Source organism: Lissotriton helveticus, chromosome 3_1 (assembly GCF_964261635.1).
Source record: "Lissotriton helveticus chromosome 3_1, aLisHel1.1, whole genome shotgun sequence".
NCBI lineage: Eukaryota > Metazoa > Chordata > Amphibia > Caudata > Salamandridae > Lissotriton > Lissotriton helveticus.
The window spans coordinates 261,312,491-261,330,435 of NC_136061.1; the positions used below are offsets into that span (position 1 = coordinate 261,312,491).

At 42.0% G+C, this 17,945-nt stretch overlaps 1 protein-coding gene across 1 annotated transcript in view; it reads right to left on the reverse strand.

Annotated features, from left to right (window-relative positions):
* The window catches only part of TADA2A (transcriptional adaptor 2A), a 301,706-nt gene that overhangs the window by 51,843 nt on the left and 231,918 nt on the right, over nucleotides 1-17,945 (reverse strand). Inside the window, exon 12 of the mRNA XM_078679774.1 lies at nucleotides 1,749-1,881. Coding sequence (XP_078535900.1) covers nucleotides 1,749-1,881 — 133 coding nt within the window. The remainder of the gene's footprint in view (nucleotides 1-1,748; nucleotides 1,882-17,945) is intronic.

Below are 17,945 nucleotides of genomic sequence, written 5' to 3' on the forward strand. Positions count from 1 at the left end.
TAGTTGTTCTCCCGTTATTTTCATCACCTCATTAATAAATAGTTCCAGTCTCCTCCTCATTACAAAGAGATATAGCCTATTTAAAGGACTACCTGGCACATGGGATTTACATTAAACAGTCAATGACACTGATTCACAAATTAAAATTTATTGAGTTGTGTGTGTTACCATGAACCAGAATGATCTTGATTTAAGGTTATATCAAAACTTTATTTTTGATAAATGTAATAAGACAATAATAGTGAAATGAGCAGAAATAATTCTGCAAAAGTGCCATCAAGCGAGTTGCACTAATAAAAGGAGCACATTCACAAGTGCTTAGCTACTCAAATAACAGCAAGGGCAGGGCAGCCATAAGAATTGCGCAGTTTTAGTCCAAAGAAAATCAATACAGGGACGGAATAAATATATTTTTAACTATATTACAAAGCCCCACAACTTTGAGCCATGGAGCAAGTGACCCTTCATTAACATCATATATATGTATATTTATAGACACACACAAAATAATGCAGAGTATCAGCCTAAAGCAACTCAATATATCTGTGCCTGTAAATCTCGAAGAGCCCGTCTTGGAGTTTCTGTCTTTGTTAAAAGGCTGTAATCCCTGATATAAACATGATGTATGAAGGGGGACGTCCAGTACAGAGGATAAAAAGCAGTTCCCTTTGTCTAGCCCTAAATCTCTAACAATCACTATCTATAGGTGTTCTAAAATGTTTCTTTTTTAGCCTGTTGGGTTTTGAGATGTACAGTGACATCATTCACTGGATGGATCAATGTCAGCACCACATAGTTTTAGCAAAGCATTGGCATCCACTGTCTTCCAAACATTAAGGCATCAGTTCTATCGTGGACCTCTTAATTCAATGTGGGGTCAGCTGTAAAGATAAAAGTTGTGAAGCGGTTGGTGACAAAACACATGTTAGTTAGGCCTTAACCGCCATAATGCTACAACTCAGAAAAGCAGTTTCTGACTCTAGGTCTGAGTCTATGCTGGATTCAAAACTTCCCACTTGTGGCAAGGCTCGGAAAGGAATTCCTGCAAATAGCTTCAATTTTGTAGCTTGGCTCGTTCACTACCCTGTCTTTCGTGTTTAAGAGAAATATCTCTCAACATTTTCTTCGGTTTTAGGAATTTAGCATTTTTGTTAATTTTGCTTTATTTCAAGATAGAAGTGTTAAGTTTTTAAATAGCAAAATACTATTTGTGTTTAGCTGGTTTCCAAATACCTCCCATTTTGGCAGAAATGGGGACAACATGGAGCTGAAGTGATGTGCACGGCGTGCCAAAATGTGGTCAAGTGGGGGGAGGATGTGAATAGAAATCTGGCCATTGGGTGCCAGATCTCCTCTGACAAAACAGAATTGGTATTTCCAGAGTACAGACAGTTCCCAGTTAAGACACCAATTCCCCTTAATCCAGTTGACTATCTCAATGGGACCTACCAAATATATTTGATGGAAGTTACAATAAACAAAAGATGTCAAACACAAATGAACACAAAATAAAATATCATGATACATTTTTATGGTGACACAAAGAAAAAAATGTAAATGAAATGCTTGACTGATCTTTTAGACATAGCAGGGCGCTGCTCGGATTTGGAAAAAGGCTGCTACAAGTTCAACTGCGGGAGTTCCCAGATGTTCAGGAGAGGTGAGCATTCAGTATTAAGGGCAGAAACACCTTTCAGGTGTCAGTGCGGTGAAACTGAGAACGTGTAAGAACAGTCCGCCGAACATACATAGCAGCCTGATGGGTGAGCCACTGCTGGCAGGCTGTACTGTCCTGGATGTACTGGAGCACCTCTGAGAGCATGGTGCGCTTCAAGCGGGCCTCCTCCCGAGACTTCTTCAGGCGGTCGTATGCCCTTGCACCTAGAGGCAACACAAATAAGGAAAGTTACTGTTTAAACTTTGTCTAGGGTCCCAGAAGACTTCTCCCAAAGAGCCCTATTTTCTTTAAGAGTAAAACAGATTCAGCTTTTTAGAATATCACATTAAATTAAAATTAAATATTAATATAGTAAACTGCCCAATCTGAAAATCCCTAACCTTTTAAGGTGCAAATAAAGCAGGGAATGGGGCGAGATAGGGATCGCCAAAAATAGAGAAAGTTAGCCCCGTCACTTTAAGGCAGCCATTGTTTAGCAGGGAGGATACAGGTTAATCATTTGTTCAGTGAATATACCCCTGATGGATATCTAGCTTAAACTCTCCATCATGGGATTTTCATTGATATTCATAAACACGGAAAAGAATGGCAACTCATCCCCTAAATAAACAGGACAATAGAGACACACAAAAATGTTAAACAGATGTCTTCTCATCTTGTGTGTTCGTTCTAGAGCCAGTGTCCACACAGGACGGCCTAACAAGGGTATGGACTGATTTCCAGGTTGCTAGTCTGCACATTTCAGGGTGAAATATATACCTAATGAAAGAAGCTTGAGCTATGTTACTTCACACAGGGTTTCAGCCCTGTGCAGGAAGAATTTGTTTGAATTCTGGTAGTATTTAGCCATACAGTAAGCTATCCACCTAGCCATGGATTGCCATGGATTGCCTCAGCGAAGGCTTTGCTTTCACAAGTAGCTTCATAATTAACAATATTTTAATGTCAGTTCTTGTGACATCTGTGGTGTCAAGAGATCACTGCTGCAAAGGAGGGACTTGGAAAATTCAAAACAGAATTCATTTGATTCATATAATAATCCATAATTACTTATGAAATGTATCAACAAAGCACAGGGGTAGTATTTCACTCAGCCTCCTGGCTGATGAAATGATAGCATGAATTCTATTTACAGTACCAGTCTTAGTTTAAATGTGGGGCCATTCATTTTGACAGGACAAGAAGTGAGATGGTTAACTGTAACTACAGTTATCTAACATTTAAACCTTTTACATATTCACATGCCTGAATCATTCCCTATCGTCAAACTGGGAATGCCAACTCTGACATTTCAATAGCTGTATCAAAGAATGTGCCCTGAAAACAGTACAAGCAAAGCCACTTTAATTGCACAATCACTCCATTGGAAAATACACAAACTCCAGCCAATGAGGTCAGAGTGCACTGAATTCCACTATCTTAGAGGCAACCATACTTCAAATTACTATAGCACTTAGCACTAGTGTGAAAGGATAATTATAATTACAGGCTCTGGATACCAAGGAGGTTGAGCCACGTTTAAATCTATGAAAGATACCAATGCTAGAGAACTGTAGGTACATGTAAGAAATGTATTTCTTCTACAGCAGTGGCTATTTCAGACTCGAATCAGAATTGCAAGCAGTATTTTATACATTAATGCATACTATACTACGCAATGAAAAACAGCATAAAACAGTGATAAAAAAATAATGTGAATTAAATAGGTCGTAAAACTACATGGTCAACAGCAAAGTTCCTTGCAGAATCAGTATCCAAACAGTAATGTCTTGTCAGTATGTGACAACATTTCTACACAGCTGCAAAAAGATGAAATCCTGCACTAAGTGCTGCTGTACTGCAATCCGTCAGGCTGAGTGGGCGGATAGCCTACATTGCAAGGTACAACAGCTTATAGATGTCAGAAAGTAGCTACATTTATCCATCCCTTGTTTTGAAAGCAGATAGCTTCTTTGCAGGAGGCTGAAGACAACAAAGTATTTGTCCAAATGATTGTTTTAGTTCTATCAATGTTGATTTTCAAACACCCTCCTACGTCCAATGAGTGCCACCTCGTCACACTTGTGGTGGGATATTGAAAGAATGCTTTTAGTTTAACTATCTCATTTAGGTAATATCAGTAGGATCAGGTTTGTGAAATTGTTGACAAGATGGCTTGATGGTGAGTGAATGCTTGGATTTCCCAGACTGTCTAGCAGAAATGAGGCCAATAGTAAAGCCTTCTTACAGGATATATATTTAATGACTTTTTTTATGTAAAGTTGGATCTTTCATTGACTGGCCAAGGGTAGTGTTCAGTTACCGTTGGAGTGGACAAACCCTGATGAGTGTAAATGCCCTGAACAAATCTCTAAGAAACTAACAGACCTCTAATAAAAAACTTTAATTATCTTTGTTGGCAGAAGCGATGTGTCTTCTGAAACTCGAGAAAGCTACCTACTGTACTTTAATGAAGATGTGTTTGAGACTTGATTGAGGCCATACCCTTATGTTCAGGGTCAAAGAGTGGTGACGTATAGAACCTGTATATTGTCTCTTGAAAGAAGACTGACGTTTCCCCGGAATTGGAAGCTGGAACAATCATATCAGCCGGCTAGGTTCTATCTTGGCTTTATTGAAAACCTTCCGGATGAGGGGAAAAGGAAGAAAGGTATACGAAGAGGTCTTGTACCATAAGATCAAGAACGCATCTGTCCTTATTCTTGGATGCCACTGACTGCCAGCAAAGTAGCAGCATTCTTTTTCAATCATGTTGCAAATAGTAGGCACAGTGCTAGGTGATCCAATTGTGAAAGAAACGGACTGTCTATTTCAGGCTCTCAGGCTTTTAATGAGATCATCTGCGTTACTGTCCAGTCTAATAGGCATTACACTTCCTTTGACAGTAAACAGGACAATATCAACCTCTGCTTGTTGATATAAAACACCCCAGTGGTATTATTTGTTCTTACTAGGATGATTGTAACCCCTTTCAAACCCCTCAGAGCTCCAGGATAATTATATGAAGGTCTTTCTGGATCGGTCAATGACCCCTTGCTTCTAGTTCCTGTGCACCTCCAACAATATGTACGAGGTGATGAAGAAGTGAGCTATTTGTGGATTAAAGTGTACATCTTTTGTGAGATTGAATCGCTCTAACCACCTTGCCAAGGCAGCTTTGATTTTGCCAGAGATCTGGATCCAACTGGCGAAGCATCCAGTCACTTGTTATGTTATGTTATTTTATTTTATAAAGCGCACAGATGCCGCAGCCAAGAGGCGTCCCGGCGCTTAAGGAATGGTAAAAACACAACACGGAAATTAAAAACCAAAAGGAGAAACTAGACAGTGATAAATAAGAAGGTCTTCAAGGCCTTTCTAAAAGAAAGCAGATCAGGGATGGAACGAATAGGGGCAGGCAGGGAGTTCCAGAGAGCTGCCGCCATCACAGAAAAAGAGCGTCCGCCCATCCTTGCTCTTTTAAAACGTGGCACTACAGCAAGATTAGTCCCTGAGGAGCGAAGGGCTCTAGAAGGGACATAGTGGCAAATTGTTTGTGAAAGAATAGGGGGAGAAACTAGCTTCAGGATTTTAAAAGTTAAACAAAGAGCCTTAAATTTGATTCTTTGCTCAACAGGCAGCCAGTGAAGATCCTGAATAGTGCGACGTGCAGAAACAAACTTCGGGAGGCCGACCAGCATCCTAGCGGCTGCATTTTGTACCCTCTGCAGGCGAACCAATTCTGCTTGGTTATCGCCCAGAAGCAGCGAGCTGGCATAGTCTAATCTAGCCAGGACCGTAGCTTGAACAATAATCTGTCTCGTGTCAGCATCAAAGAACTTAAAAATAGGTCGGAGACACCGCAGGGCACCGAAACAAGTACCGGCAACCCGCTTAGTGTGGGTGGTGAATGAGAGCTTATCATCCAGCCACACCCCCAGGTTCCTGACTTCGGCCACCGGGGTAGGAACAGGGCCCAGTAGACAATCTAACTCCTCTTGTATAGGCAGAATCGGCAACCTGCAGAATGTTACCAGCAGAATGCAAGACAATATCATACCCAGCAACTATGGGAACAGTTGAAAAGATGTTTCCAGGTTTTGGTTCTACCGAGCGAAGGACTGCAGACACACCATTCTTTCCTCTGATAGAAACGTGCTACCAATCCTGGTGTGAGGAGGGCACCCAGAAATCTGATTGATGTTGTAGGTCAATCTTGAGAGTTGGTCATGTTGATGGCCACATCCAGAGTGCTGAATAATTTCATAGGTCTCTCTGTGGATGTGTCAGCCTCTCGAAAGTTATTTTCTTTGAGGACGGGGGAAGCATTTAATCTACAACATTGAAAATAATAAAAGCTGTTCCCACAAGACTTCTTCTGTCTCCCACCCTCACCCCCCTATCAGGGATTCCTAATCAGACTGAGGGCTGTGTGCCCTCTCGGCCACTAGTGTGTAGGCCTAAAGAAAGCCCTATAAAAGAACCGCAGAGTGTGGTAAAGGCAAGAAGGAGACTGAAGGGGTGGATTGTAAATGAAAAGTTAAACCCTCATTAAGATCTTTTTTCAAGGTGTTGCCCCCTGTGGTGGATACTAGACAACAGGCTACAGAGCTTGCAAGGTGGTCAGTAGGTTAGACAGTCCCTGCACCGATGGCGGCAGAGAGGCGTATATCCAGGTTGGGGTTGACCAAGAGGTTGCCCCTATAACTTTGAATGCAGAACAGGATACGTTAGAAGAAGGAGCAAAATCCCTCATTGGTGACATTATTCAAAACTCAAATCAGGTTAAGCTTCTGTTGCCTTTGGATTCAACATTGATTAAAGAAAATGATGAAAACCTGGAGAATTCACAGAGGTCTCTAGAGGGCATGTTTTCGTCACTTTCGATGGATATCAGGAAAAGCTTTGCCATTTTTTAAGGGAACCAGGGTGAAAGAAGGAGCTTTTGCAAAGCCCTAGGAAAAAAAATCATCTCCTATATATAAGCACTCAGACTTTAGAGAACACTGTTAAGGAGCTGAAGGAAGAATTGAGCAATAGTAAAGCTGATATTCAGGCAATAAGACTCGAGGAGCAAGAAACCCAGGAGAAACTGGAACAGTTGGAAAATAACTCAAGGAAAAAGAACTTACGGATTTTGAATGTTCCGAAGGGGAAGGAGGGAGAAGACATAACATCTTTCATGGTCTCGCTGATAAAGGAAGGAGTTCAGATTGAGGAAAGTGAGGAGGAGATAATTAAGGATATTCAAAGGGTTCACAGAGATCCTTTCGAAGAAATCCAAACAGGGTCAAGCCTCATAAGATCCTTTTAAACTTCCAAACCTTTGCTTTAAGGGAAAGAATCCTCTGAAAGGCTTTGAAAATAAAGTTGCTAAGGGTGAAGATTTCTCGTCTAAAATTAGATCAGACTGGTCTCCGTCAACTTTGGATATAGAATGCGAGTTGGGTAAGCGCCTAGAAGAATTAAAAAAGTTAGGAGCCTCAGCACAGCTCAAATTTCCTGCATCCTTAAGAGTCAAACAATATTAAAAAGCATAATTTAAGGAGTCAAAAGGAGGCAGATGACCTACTAGATAGCATACAAATAGGAGGAATCTAGGCTACAACTACAAGGTGATGAAACTATGCACAAAAGAAGAGTAGTGGGTCGACCCCAGTCAGCACATTGGAAGAGTTGGGGGGAGGGGGTGGGTGGGTCAAAGTTTTGTATGAACATACGTGGTTTACCCAAAAATCTTTTTGGATTTATTGAGCGGTGGTGGGCTAACAGTGGCGCAAACAATAAAGACTAACATCTAGTCCAGAGGAGAGCAGGGAGGGGTTCTCTATGGAGGGATGGGGAGGGGGGAGGGTTGAAGCACTGGGTAGGGAGCATAAGGGAAATAAAACAAATAAAACCTCATGCACCTCAGTGATACAGGTTATAGCTAGAACAGATGCAAGGGTCCAGACAGCGAGTCAAGTGATAGAAAGAAGATGGCCATTCAGTTGCTAACATGGAATGTTTATGGGTTACACACAAAAAGGAGAAGGGAAAAGATTTTGCAGTTTCTGAGGGCAAGAGATCCATCTGGTCAAGAGTGAGTGCATAGAAAGTTGCGATATTAGTTTATTTATTTTATTTAGTTAAAGAGATTCATATAGCTCTGGCTATACCCGAAGGTATCAGAGCGCTTTACATAAGGTTCCACAAAGTTGCAAAAATTACATCCGTTACAAATTACCTAATATAGCAATGAAAACAATTAAGTAGCATAGAGGACGAGGTTCATGGAGTGAAGAAAGGTTAAGGGGGTAGGGAAAAGGAGTAGGAGGAGATACGTCCGAGAGACAAAGGGAATGTCTGTACACGGACCAGCTGGGTAGGAGAGGGCTGAGGGGGAAGTCCATAGTCCATCTCCTCAATAGCTATTAGGTAGCTTCACCGGGCCTCAGCCAAATAGCTAAGTCTCCACGGAAAAATATTAAAGTAGACGAAAAGAAAGGATCATAGAGGGAGAAGGTGTAGGGGTGGGAGGGGTGTATGACGGAAAGACTAAGGAAAGTCTGCCGAAAGTCCGCTGGGTAGGTGACGGCCGAGAGGAAGTTCGCAGCCCATCTCCTCTTTAGCTATCAGGCAGCTCCACCAGGAATTGGTCAAATAGCTAAGACACCGCGGTCACGGAAAGATCTCAAAGTAAAAGTCCAGAAGGGTGAGCTGGATCCAGGTCAGGAGAGGGCTGTTACCAAGATCAAGCCGTAAGCCAGTTATAATGTCCAGGAGTAGTAGAGCATTATGGAGCGACCCACTGAGGTGGCCATCTTGAGATCAGGCACGGGGATTGTGTCATTGATGTATGAAATAAATCAGTCGTTCCCCCAAAATCTCCATAACTCAAAATGCAAAGGGGGTTTTAGCTATGCAGTGGTGCGGCAAGAGGAGAGGGCCCGTGTTGGCGTATTTTTAAAGGGGGGGAGAGTGTCACTCCCCCTCCAGTCGCAACCGTAACTCAGAGGTAGTGAGGGCAAGTGAGTAGAATAATGCGCAGCGAGCACCCCAGGGTGGTTAGCCGGTAAATCGGAATGTGGACAGAGGGGAAGGGCCTTCTTAGAAGGACAGAAACGTTGGTCAGCAGCATCAGAAAGCATTCCTCATCCCCTTGATGATCAGGATGGTGCCCACAATCACACCAAAGATCCCCACAGCTAGACCCAAGTCGCACAACCAGTCTGTGCCTCTTCAGATGGTTGCTGGAGCACTTGGGCACATCTCTGCAGCAAAAGACCCCCTCGTAAGCTCTCTGAATCGGCACCGTGCCGGCCGCCATGACAGGGTCAGGCACATCAGGCGAATCCCCGGAGCGCTGCCAAACCCTGTTCGCAGCCCGGTAGACCGGGACCAGATACCTCCCACCGCTCCCCGGCACTGCTGGCCGTCATGCACGTTATCCCGCCTCACCAGCTGACCAGGCAATGTTCTCCGGCATTGCGGGGGCTCTCCCCGACGTTCCCCGGCTCTGCGCTCTCTTCTGCGGGAACACGCGACCTGTTCACCACACCCGGGGGGGTCTAGAAGCGGGGTCAGGCTCCCCGCAGTCATCAGGCCACAACGGGCTCAAAAACAGATGAAGGCAATTATAATAAATATAGTAGCTGATAAGAGCAGTAGGTGGATTATTGCAAAAACTAAAATACAAGAGAGACTAATATGGTCCGAACTGTGACGATATAGAGCAATTAAAAGCAGTATTTACTAACATGCTAGACTTTCCGGATCCAGTGATTATGGCTGGTGATTTCAATGTAATAATGGATTTAAAATTGGATAAGTCGAAAAATAGTAGAGCAATAGCTACCCCTAAATCACGTACATATCTACAGTCAATGATAAAACAAAGATCTCTTTGTGATTAATGGAGGGAGAGGTCGGGCTGTTTGCAAGGTGCTTCCTATCACAATAAAAAACATGGACCTGGGTCCAGAATCAACTTTTTTCTGGTAAGTCTAAATCTGAGAGAAGAAATCCGCGACATTACCTATTTAACTGCCCACCTCTCAGACCACTCTGTGGTTATATTAAAAATTGAACAAAATAGTAGGCCTACAGGGAGAAAATAGAAATTGGACCATATCATACTCACTGACACTGAAGAAAATAACCTCTTGAATAGAGAGGTAGGTGAGTTTCTAAAATATAATGTAGGCTCTGCTTCTACTATAGTAGTCTGAGCCTACATAAGGGGTAAAATCACGAGCATGCTCTGCTTCAGAAATAGGAGTTATAGAGCTGAGGTGAGCCGGTTAGAAGAGGAATGTAGGCTCTAGAGGCAGTTAAAATAAGAATCAAGGATGAGCATCATAGGCTTACGGAAGAGAAAAAACTGCATGCACTGACAGATAAAACTAGAAACTATTCTGCAGATGCAGATTAAAAAGCGATGGGAGGTCAGTACGTTGGCCCACTTTGAATATGGGGAAGGAGCAGGGAAGCTGCTGGCTTGGAAGGCAAAAGCAGACAAAAATAGAAATCAGGTAAAGGAAATAGAGGGCACACAGAAATGTGTTAAGCTACCTAGCAGAGATAGAGGTAGCCTTCAAGGACTGCTTTCGGAAACTATACGCTGAGGAAGGGATAGTCTCTGAGGATGAGGTAGGCCAGTGGTTAGGTCAGAAAACTATAAAACCTCTAGACTTGAATCAGCAAAATCTTCTAAATCAGGTAATCACTCAAGATGAGGTTAACAAGGTTATGCAGTCATGCACAGGGACGAAAGCTGCAGGATCAGATGGAATACCAATAGAGTTATATAGAGGTTTGGGAGATGTGTTAATACCGTTTATGACTTTGATGTTAGATGAGATTCTGGAAAAAAAAGTCTACAGCAGCCCAAATCCTAGGGCGAGGCAATAATTACATTGATATTAAAACCAGGGAAAACCCCGCTTTGCTGCGATTCATATAGGCAGATATCACTGCTTAATGCAGATTATCAAATCTTAGCAAAAATCTTAGCAGAGACTTAGTAAAGTAGCAGGCGAAATAATATACAGCGATCAGATAGGGTTCATCAAGGGTAGATACCTACATGAACTAACATATAGCCTGATAGGGGCTATTAAGAAATGAGATACTGGAGGGTTAAGATTGTACAGGACATTCAGAAAATCCCAGAACTAAACCAGAAGAGCTCTTTAAGGGACTGTATTAGGATAATGAAGGGATGGGCACATTTCCCTTTAACAATCATCGGGTGGGTGAACCTGGAGAAAATGGTGATACTGCCCAAAATCACCATGTTTAATACAATCCTCTTGCCCTTTTATAAGCCACTGATCGAGAAAGTTCAGCAGGCCATGAACGCCTATATCTCGGCTTGTATGGTAATAAGAATCTCATGGAAGAAATTGCGGTGGTCTTAAACCTCTCTAAGGTTGGCCATTTTGCCAAATAATCTCATGCCATCGTAAGGCAGCTCCATTAAATTTGCATGCAGGTCTGTTTAGAAGTTTGAGGTTCTGAGCCAAGCATGGCGTCTGACAGAGATGGATGTACCTATGGCCCTGGCCATTGAATCCGCTGTGTCAAGAAACATCTTTATGATACGTCTAGAAACATTCTTGGCATCATTAATAGCCTCCTGTAAGTGGTCCTGTAGATAGTCGGAGACATTTGTTACTGTCTCTTAAGCCATACCCCACAGGGCGCCGGTATAGCGTGCCGGAAGGCAATTGGTCTTTAAAGAATTTAGTGCCATGTTACCTACTGAGAAAATCATTCTCTCCCATGCTTTTAGTCTCTTGGACTCTGTCTGATGGGGCAGAGGGGAACATGCCTTGTGACTGCCCTGAGAAACATAATGCTTGGATCACTAAGTTCTCTGTAGAGGGGTGGGTAGAAAGAAATAAAGGGAGGATCCCCAGGAGCTGGACGGTAGCATCTGGCCACTAGACAGTTAACTGCGGAAGGAGATGATGGTTTCTTCATGTCACTAGGAAAGCGCCTAGTAAGGATTCACTGGAAAGTAATAGAGGGTCTGAGGTTGGTTGGGCAGGGAGAAGAGCCTCAGTGTGGTCATTTGTTTTAATATCCACTGTAGACAGTCGCAAGTCAAGAACCTCCGCAGTCTTTTAAACTACTGAATGAAGTGATATGACCTCAAGAGTTCGAGACCAAGCAGGAAGCTCTATGGCTATCTCCCGGGCAGTATCTAGGCCACTGGTGGATATCAACCCAAGTATTGTGTCTCAAATTCCCAAAAGATTAAAATTCCCAAAAGACATTTTCAAGCGAAAGTTGCACTCCTCCAACAGTGAAGAGTTTAATTATCTTTCCAGGGTGTCTAACCAATGCAGAAGCCGTTTGCCAATAAGAGCTGGGCTCACTCTTAGGAATAAGGTTGTGGATTGGCTACAAAAGTATAAAGGACTCAGCCCACAAAAAATGAATGAGATCATCATGGTTCGAAGGGTAGGTTGGGTAGGAGAGCAAAAGAAAGACATAGATGGGGACTGTATAGTCGTAAATTTTAATCGCCCTAACACAGTATGTCACCTACTGAGAGCATGTGATGAGTCACAGAAGACTCGCACCAATATTCATGCTCTCCCACTAGGGTACTTTTATAGATCATCGATTGAGGGAGCAGGCAGGAAGCCGGTTACTCTGTTTCCTCTCCACATCTCCAATAGATTCTGGGATCTACCAATTTTGGAGATGGTTGTTTGACTAATTCCAACAACGATTGCAAGTCTTGAACTAGAGGTAGGTAGGGATTTATGCGGGGGAAAAGAGCCTAATGTTTCCCCACAAGAAACCGCTGTTCAAGCTTTGAATAAGGAGGCAATAGGAATTGACGTTCAGGTGAGACAGGATACGCCTCTATCAATGGGTGTTGCAGGAGTTATAAATAGGGCTAATACTGGCACCAATGTAGGTATCCATGATGTAATTTTAGATGATCAAAGGGTAGCTAGGATAGGTTGTGCACTACCGAACCTAAAATTAATATCATGGAATATAGCGGGCCTTATGAAAAACATATGTGATCCTGAATGGAGCAATTACATAGATTCTAGTGATATCTGCTTCCTTCAGGAAACATGGGCCCTGGAAACACCGCATAGAGTCAGATATAGGACCTACAATATCGAGGCAGTACCCTCAGTTAGAGGTAGGCCCTCTGGGGGACTCACTATATGGGTGAAGGTATCCTTGGAGATCCGCATAACTTTATTAGTTATCGATTCAGTGGACATACTTGGCCTGAAGGTTAATACGAAAGAATGCAGGATTCTCTTCCTATTTAATGTTTACAATAGACCATACAGCCTATCTAGGGAGTCTCCGACATTAGATAGCTTTATGAATGGCTTGGAAGAGATACAGAGTATGATACTAGGTGGAGACTTGAATTGTAACTATGAGCCAATTGTGGGTCTCGGTGACGTTTTTGATGAAGAGGACAGGGCTAATAACATTCCACCTTTATCTAACATTGAGGCGGTGCGTTGTACTCCCCTAGCAGTCCAAATAATGAGGTTGGCAACTGTATATGGGCTGAGGGCCTGCACCGGCTGTCTCCCCTCTGACTCCCATAAGGCTGCGACCTTTGTAAAGAATAACTCTTAAAGCAAAATTGACTACATCCTTGCAACCCTTGATATCTGGCCATATTTGATTGATCTAGTGATTATGCCCAGGTTTGAAAGTGATCATCGTCCACTTCAATTGGTAATCGCCCCATGCTTATTTCCTAGTGATAGTGAAGCGATTGGAAGCCTCGCTCTGATTAACCCCAATAATGATGCTCCATTAGTAAGCAATAACAGACGATCGCTCAAATGGGCTCAAATATTGGATCATGGAGAAGTGTTAGCGTGTATTTACTCGCTTTTAGCAGACAAGTTCTCCAGTTATACAATTCTATCAGCAGGGGACAATACTTTTATCGATCTACATCAAGGGTTTTTCTAAGCATTAATACCATATATTACAATAATGCCTAAAAAAACACTGTCAAAAGAAAAATAGCTTAGTTGGCAGACAATCGTGGTATGATAAGGACTGCCGTATTGGCAAGGCTACTCTTCTAGAGGCAATAAAAAGTAAAGTACCAGAAGTGATTAAGGTGGCAAGAAAAGAATATAAAACGACCCAGGCAAAAGCTAGATCAAACTGGGATGAGGAATGTTGGGCGAATATGTTATTGGCAGCAAAGAATAAGGACAATGTGGGGTTCTGGAGATTGGTGGCAAATGGGAACCATGTAGGAAGAGTGGCTCAGGATGTGTTCCTTGACGAACAGACCTGGGTTGATCACTTCTCCCATTTGTATAAAGCCCCAGAACATACGGGTCAAGGGAAAATGATCAGCCCTGGCTTTTTTCATGCACTTGCACTTTAGAGTCTGTTATAGGAGAAACTGAGCTAGCTATTAACATGGTTAAAAATGATAACGCACCAGGCCTGGACAAAGTCCCAGACGACTTATATAAACACGAGATAAACGTCTGGGCACCCTATATTAACCATCTTTTTAATATCCTAGTAGCGGGTGCAGATTATCCTGACAGTTGGAGGGGTGCGGAAATTGTCTTGATTTTTAAAAAGGGCGATAGGAATGATCCGTCCAACTATCGCCCGATTAGTTTAATGGATATTTTACAAAAGATATTTGCTAGGCATATTTTAATACGTATGAACTCTAGGATGGATGAGAATGCTATACTTACTAAGTTCCAATCAGGCTTTTGGAGAAGATCAAGTTTTTAGATTTTGTTGCCTTTGTTGGAAGTATGTTTATTTAAGGAAAGGGCCCATATATGTTGCATTTGTAGACCTTAGGGTTGCATTTTATTTAGTTTTGCGAGATCTTTTATGGGATTGCCTGTATCCGCAGGGGTTACCGGTCTGCTTACTCCAACAGATTATAAGGCTACACGAAAATAATTACGCAAGAGTGCGCTGGGGACCAAACGGAGAATTGACAAAAGCTATCCCGATAATGCGTGGTGTTCGCCAAGGGTGTGTGTTGGCTCCCACGCTTTTCTCCTTGTTTGTTAATGATATTCCAGCACACTTGGCGGACTGTAACAAAGATTCCCCTAAGCTGAATGGAGAAAGGGTCCCCGCCCTCTTATTCGCAGACGATACAATTTTAATTTCGCAAACACCAAAAGGTCAGCAATCCCTTTTAAACTCATTCCAACTTTATTGTAATAAAAAAGGCTTGAAGATCAATACGGAAAAAACAAAATGTATGGCCATAAACCCTCACAAAACCTTTAAGGGGAATTTATTTTTAAAGGATCAAAAATTGGAACTAGTGTCGAATTTTACCTACTTGGGTGTTTCTTTAGATTCAAAGCATTTGTGGAAAACCCAAGCAGAGAAGAGTAAAATGATTTTATCTCAGAACACTTTTCCTATTTTAAAGAAACATGGGGCGAGTCAGAGTAAGGCAGTATCCCCAGCATTAGAAGTGTTTAAGTTCAAGGCCCAGTCCGCAGCGCTATACGGCGCAGAAATATGGGGGCCAATAGCTGGGATTTTTTTTATGAGAAGTGAAAATAATTTTTATAGAAGCCTTCTAAGATTACCTAAACAAACCCCACTTTTACCCTTAATGCTAGACCTAAACATGAAGCGCACAGACCATTATGCAATCCTACGGCCATTATCCTTTTGGGTGAGACTCTGGAGTACTCCAGAACTCGAAGATTATAGAGATGGTCTTCTTGAAATAATGGGATTGGTTTTGTATAATTCTAATGCATGGTTGAAACATGTGCGAACATGGTTGTGTAGAATTGGGCTGTCCCATTTTTGGGAAGAGCCCTTAAGCCTGACGCAAAGCTCCAAGAAATTGGTGAAAACGAATTTCTGGGCTTATATAATATGCAATCTTCCAAACTGCCATGCTGGTGGATCAATGACAAGCGTTTTTTTGGCTTATAAGGATACTCCATACTTTGAAGACTTCTTAGACGAGGTCCGTCCACCTTTGGCCAAAAGCCTATATTTGAGATTCAGGTATGGAATGCTGAAAACTAATGTAACTCTAGCAAGGTGGTCTAAGTCCACGGGACCGACAACAAGTGACATATGCATGTGGTTTCAGAACTGTACTAAAGAAGATGACAATCATATCCTCTTTTTCTGTGCAGCATACGTGACGGCCATGAAAAGATGGATTAAGCCACTGTGCAACGCTATAGGCGTACGCTCATATAATGAAGCATATAGGATTATGAAAACGGACACCAGACACGTGATTGTCTTTGGTGTCAGTAGATTCCTTTTGGCAGTACGCTTTGAACGTAATAAAACAGGTCTGGATTTATAAGCGATCAGGAATGTGTTTGAGTACTCTGTATCCGATGTGGTGTTCCGATTTATGAAATGGCTGTACAATTATGAATTCACTAGATGAAATAAATATTGGAACTGTAAAATTGATTTTATAATGTACACATTTTTATAATATTGCCTTTTTAACTAAATTATGGATTTTATTGTATTTATTTCCTAACCCCATCCAACTGTATGTAAATCTACTTATCCTGCTATCTACAAATGTGCTATGTACTGTTGTTTTTATGCATCTTTTATGGCTCTAATGGGCCGAAATAAAGATTTATGAATGAATCAATAAGAGCTGGGAAGAAGACAAACCAGATTAGTAAAGAGATTGCACTGAAGAGAATTACTTTTTTTTTTTTTAAGTATCCTAACGTCTCAAAAAAAGGTTTTTAAAGGAAGGGACATTCAAAGACATTGAGTTAATCTGTGTCAAAATTCCATTTTTAACAATCAAACATGCAGAAATAGCAGTAAAATGTACTTCCATAATGAAAATGGCACGGCACTGAACTCTGGGACACAAACAGCTGTGTTCCTTAAAAACAGGCTAAAGCATATCTGATGACTGTGTATGTGTTAATTTACTTTAAAAGCATGAATTAAAAGCACTTTCAAGCCCGTTTTCTCACTGTGTCAGATTTAAATTCCTATTGACTTTACAAAAAACTGAAATTGTTGGCTTTGATGGCATCTACTTTAAAATAGTAGGAGAAGTAGAGTCCTCTCTTTGAAAAAAGTGTTATGACATGTCTTATGTATATTATATGTTTACAAAATCATTGAAGATCCCATGATTAAGATCAGAAACACCCACAGGAAAACGTCATCAACTGGCATTTGACTACAGAATATGAAGTGCCCCAGTAGCCAAATTAAAAAGCACCACAGATGTAAAACTGCATAATCCAGACGTGACATCTTACTTCCCTTCCTTATTGGGAGGCTGCAGCTCTGGGAACTATCAGGTAAACAAGTTGCAATCAATGGCAGTTACAAAATGTCCAGATTGATCTTTACAAGTTTGATTTCTGCAAATGTGGAACAAGAATTGATGTCTACAAAAATGGTGTTTAAAACTAGTGGAGGATGGAGAAAGCTAAACCATTTTGAGAAATTAATTGTGGCTCAAGTGTGCGGGCTGCCGTCATCTCACGTACCAAGGAAAAATGTATACAACATAGCACTGTAAAGTGCTTAAGTGTGAACTATCCTACTTAAGTCCAGCAAGTTAAAGTACATAAGCCAAAACGTGTGTTTTTTTTAGAACCAGATCCGAGACAGGTTTTTCCAGTATTCAGTGCACAAAATCAGACAAGATAGGAAAATGTTAATAACCCTCAAAGCATCCATTTGTGGCATCAAGTGCTGTAGATTCACATGCCCTGCATTCTCCTGCCATCTAGTGTTGGGCTCGGAGGTGATCAACTTATTTTGCTTCACAGAAGTCTTTTGAGGAATGAGGTATAGCAACTCCTCTTTTATAACTGGTATTGTGACTGGGCGTCGCCTCCACCTTAGACTCTTTTTTGCGTCGCGGATGGTGATGAGGATGGAGAATAGAAAAGCAGAAGAATATCACTAACTAGGAGGCAGATTGAGGTAGCCAAACTCAAAGACTTTAGCAGCCAAAGCACAAGATTGAGCTGCTTGGGATTTGGGTGTCTGATGGTGCACTGGTTCTGTGTTAGAAGGCTTGGCTGGTTGGGCAGCTTCTTGTGGGGAATTGGGGACCGGTCAAGAATGGTGGTGAACCGGGGTTGTCGTGACCCTCGTGGGAGCCACCAGGATGAGAGTGAGGGACGTTTGATGAAGCTTACGGACCATGAATGGAAGAAGAGGGAGAGGAGGAAAAGTGTAGGCAAATATCCCGGACTTGTTCATCCATAGTGCTCATGGACTATGGGAACCTGGAGGCAAAGTTTAGGCAGTTGGCGTATTATGTGGT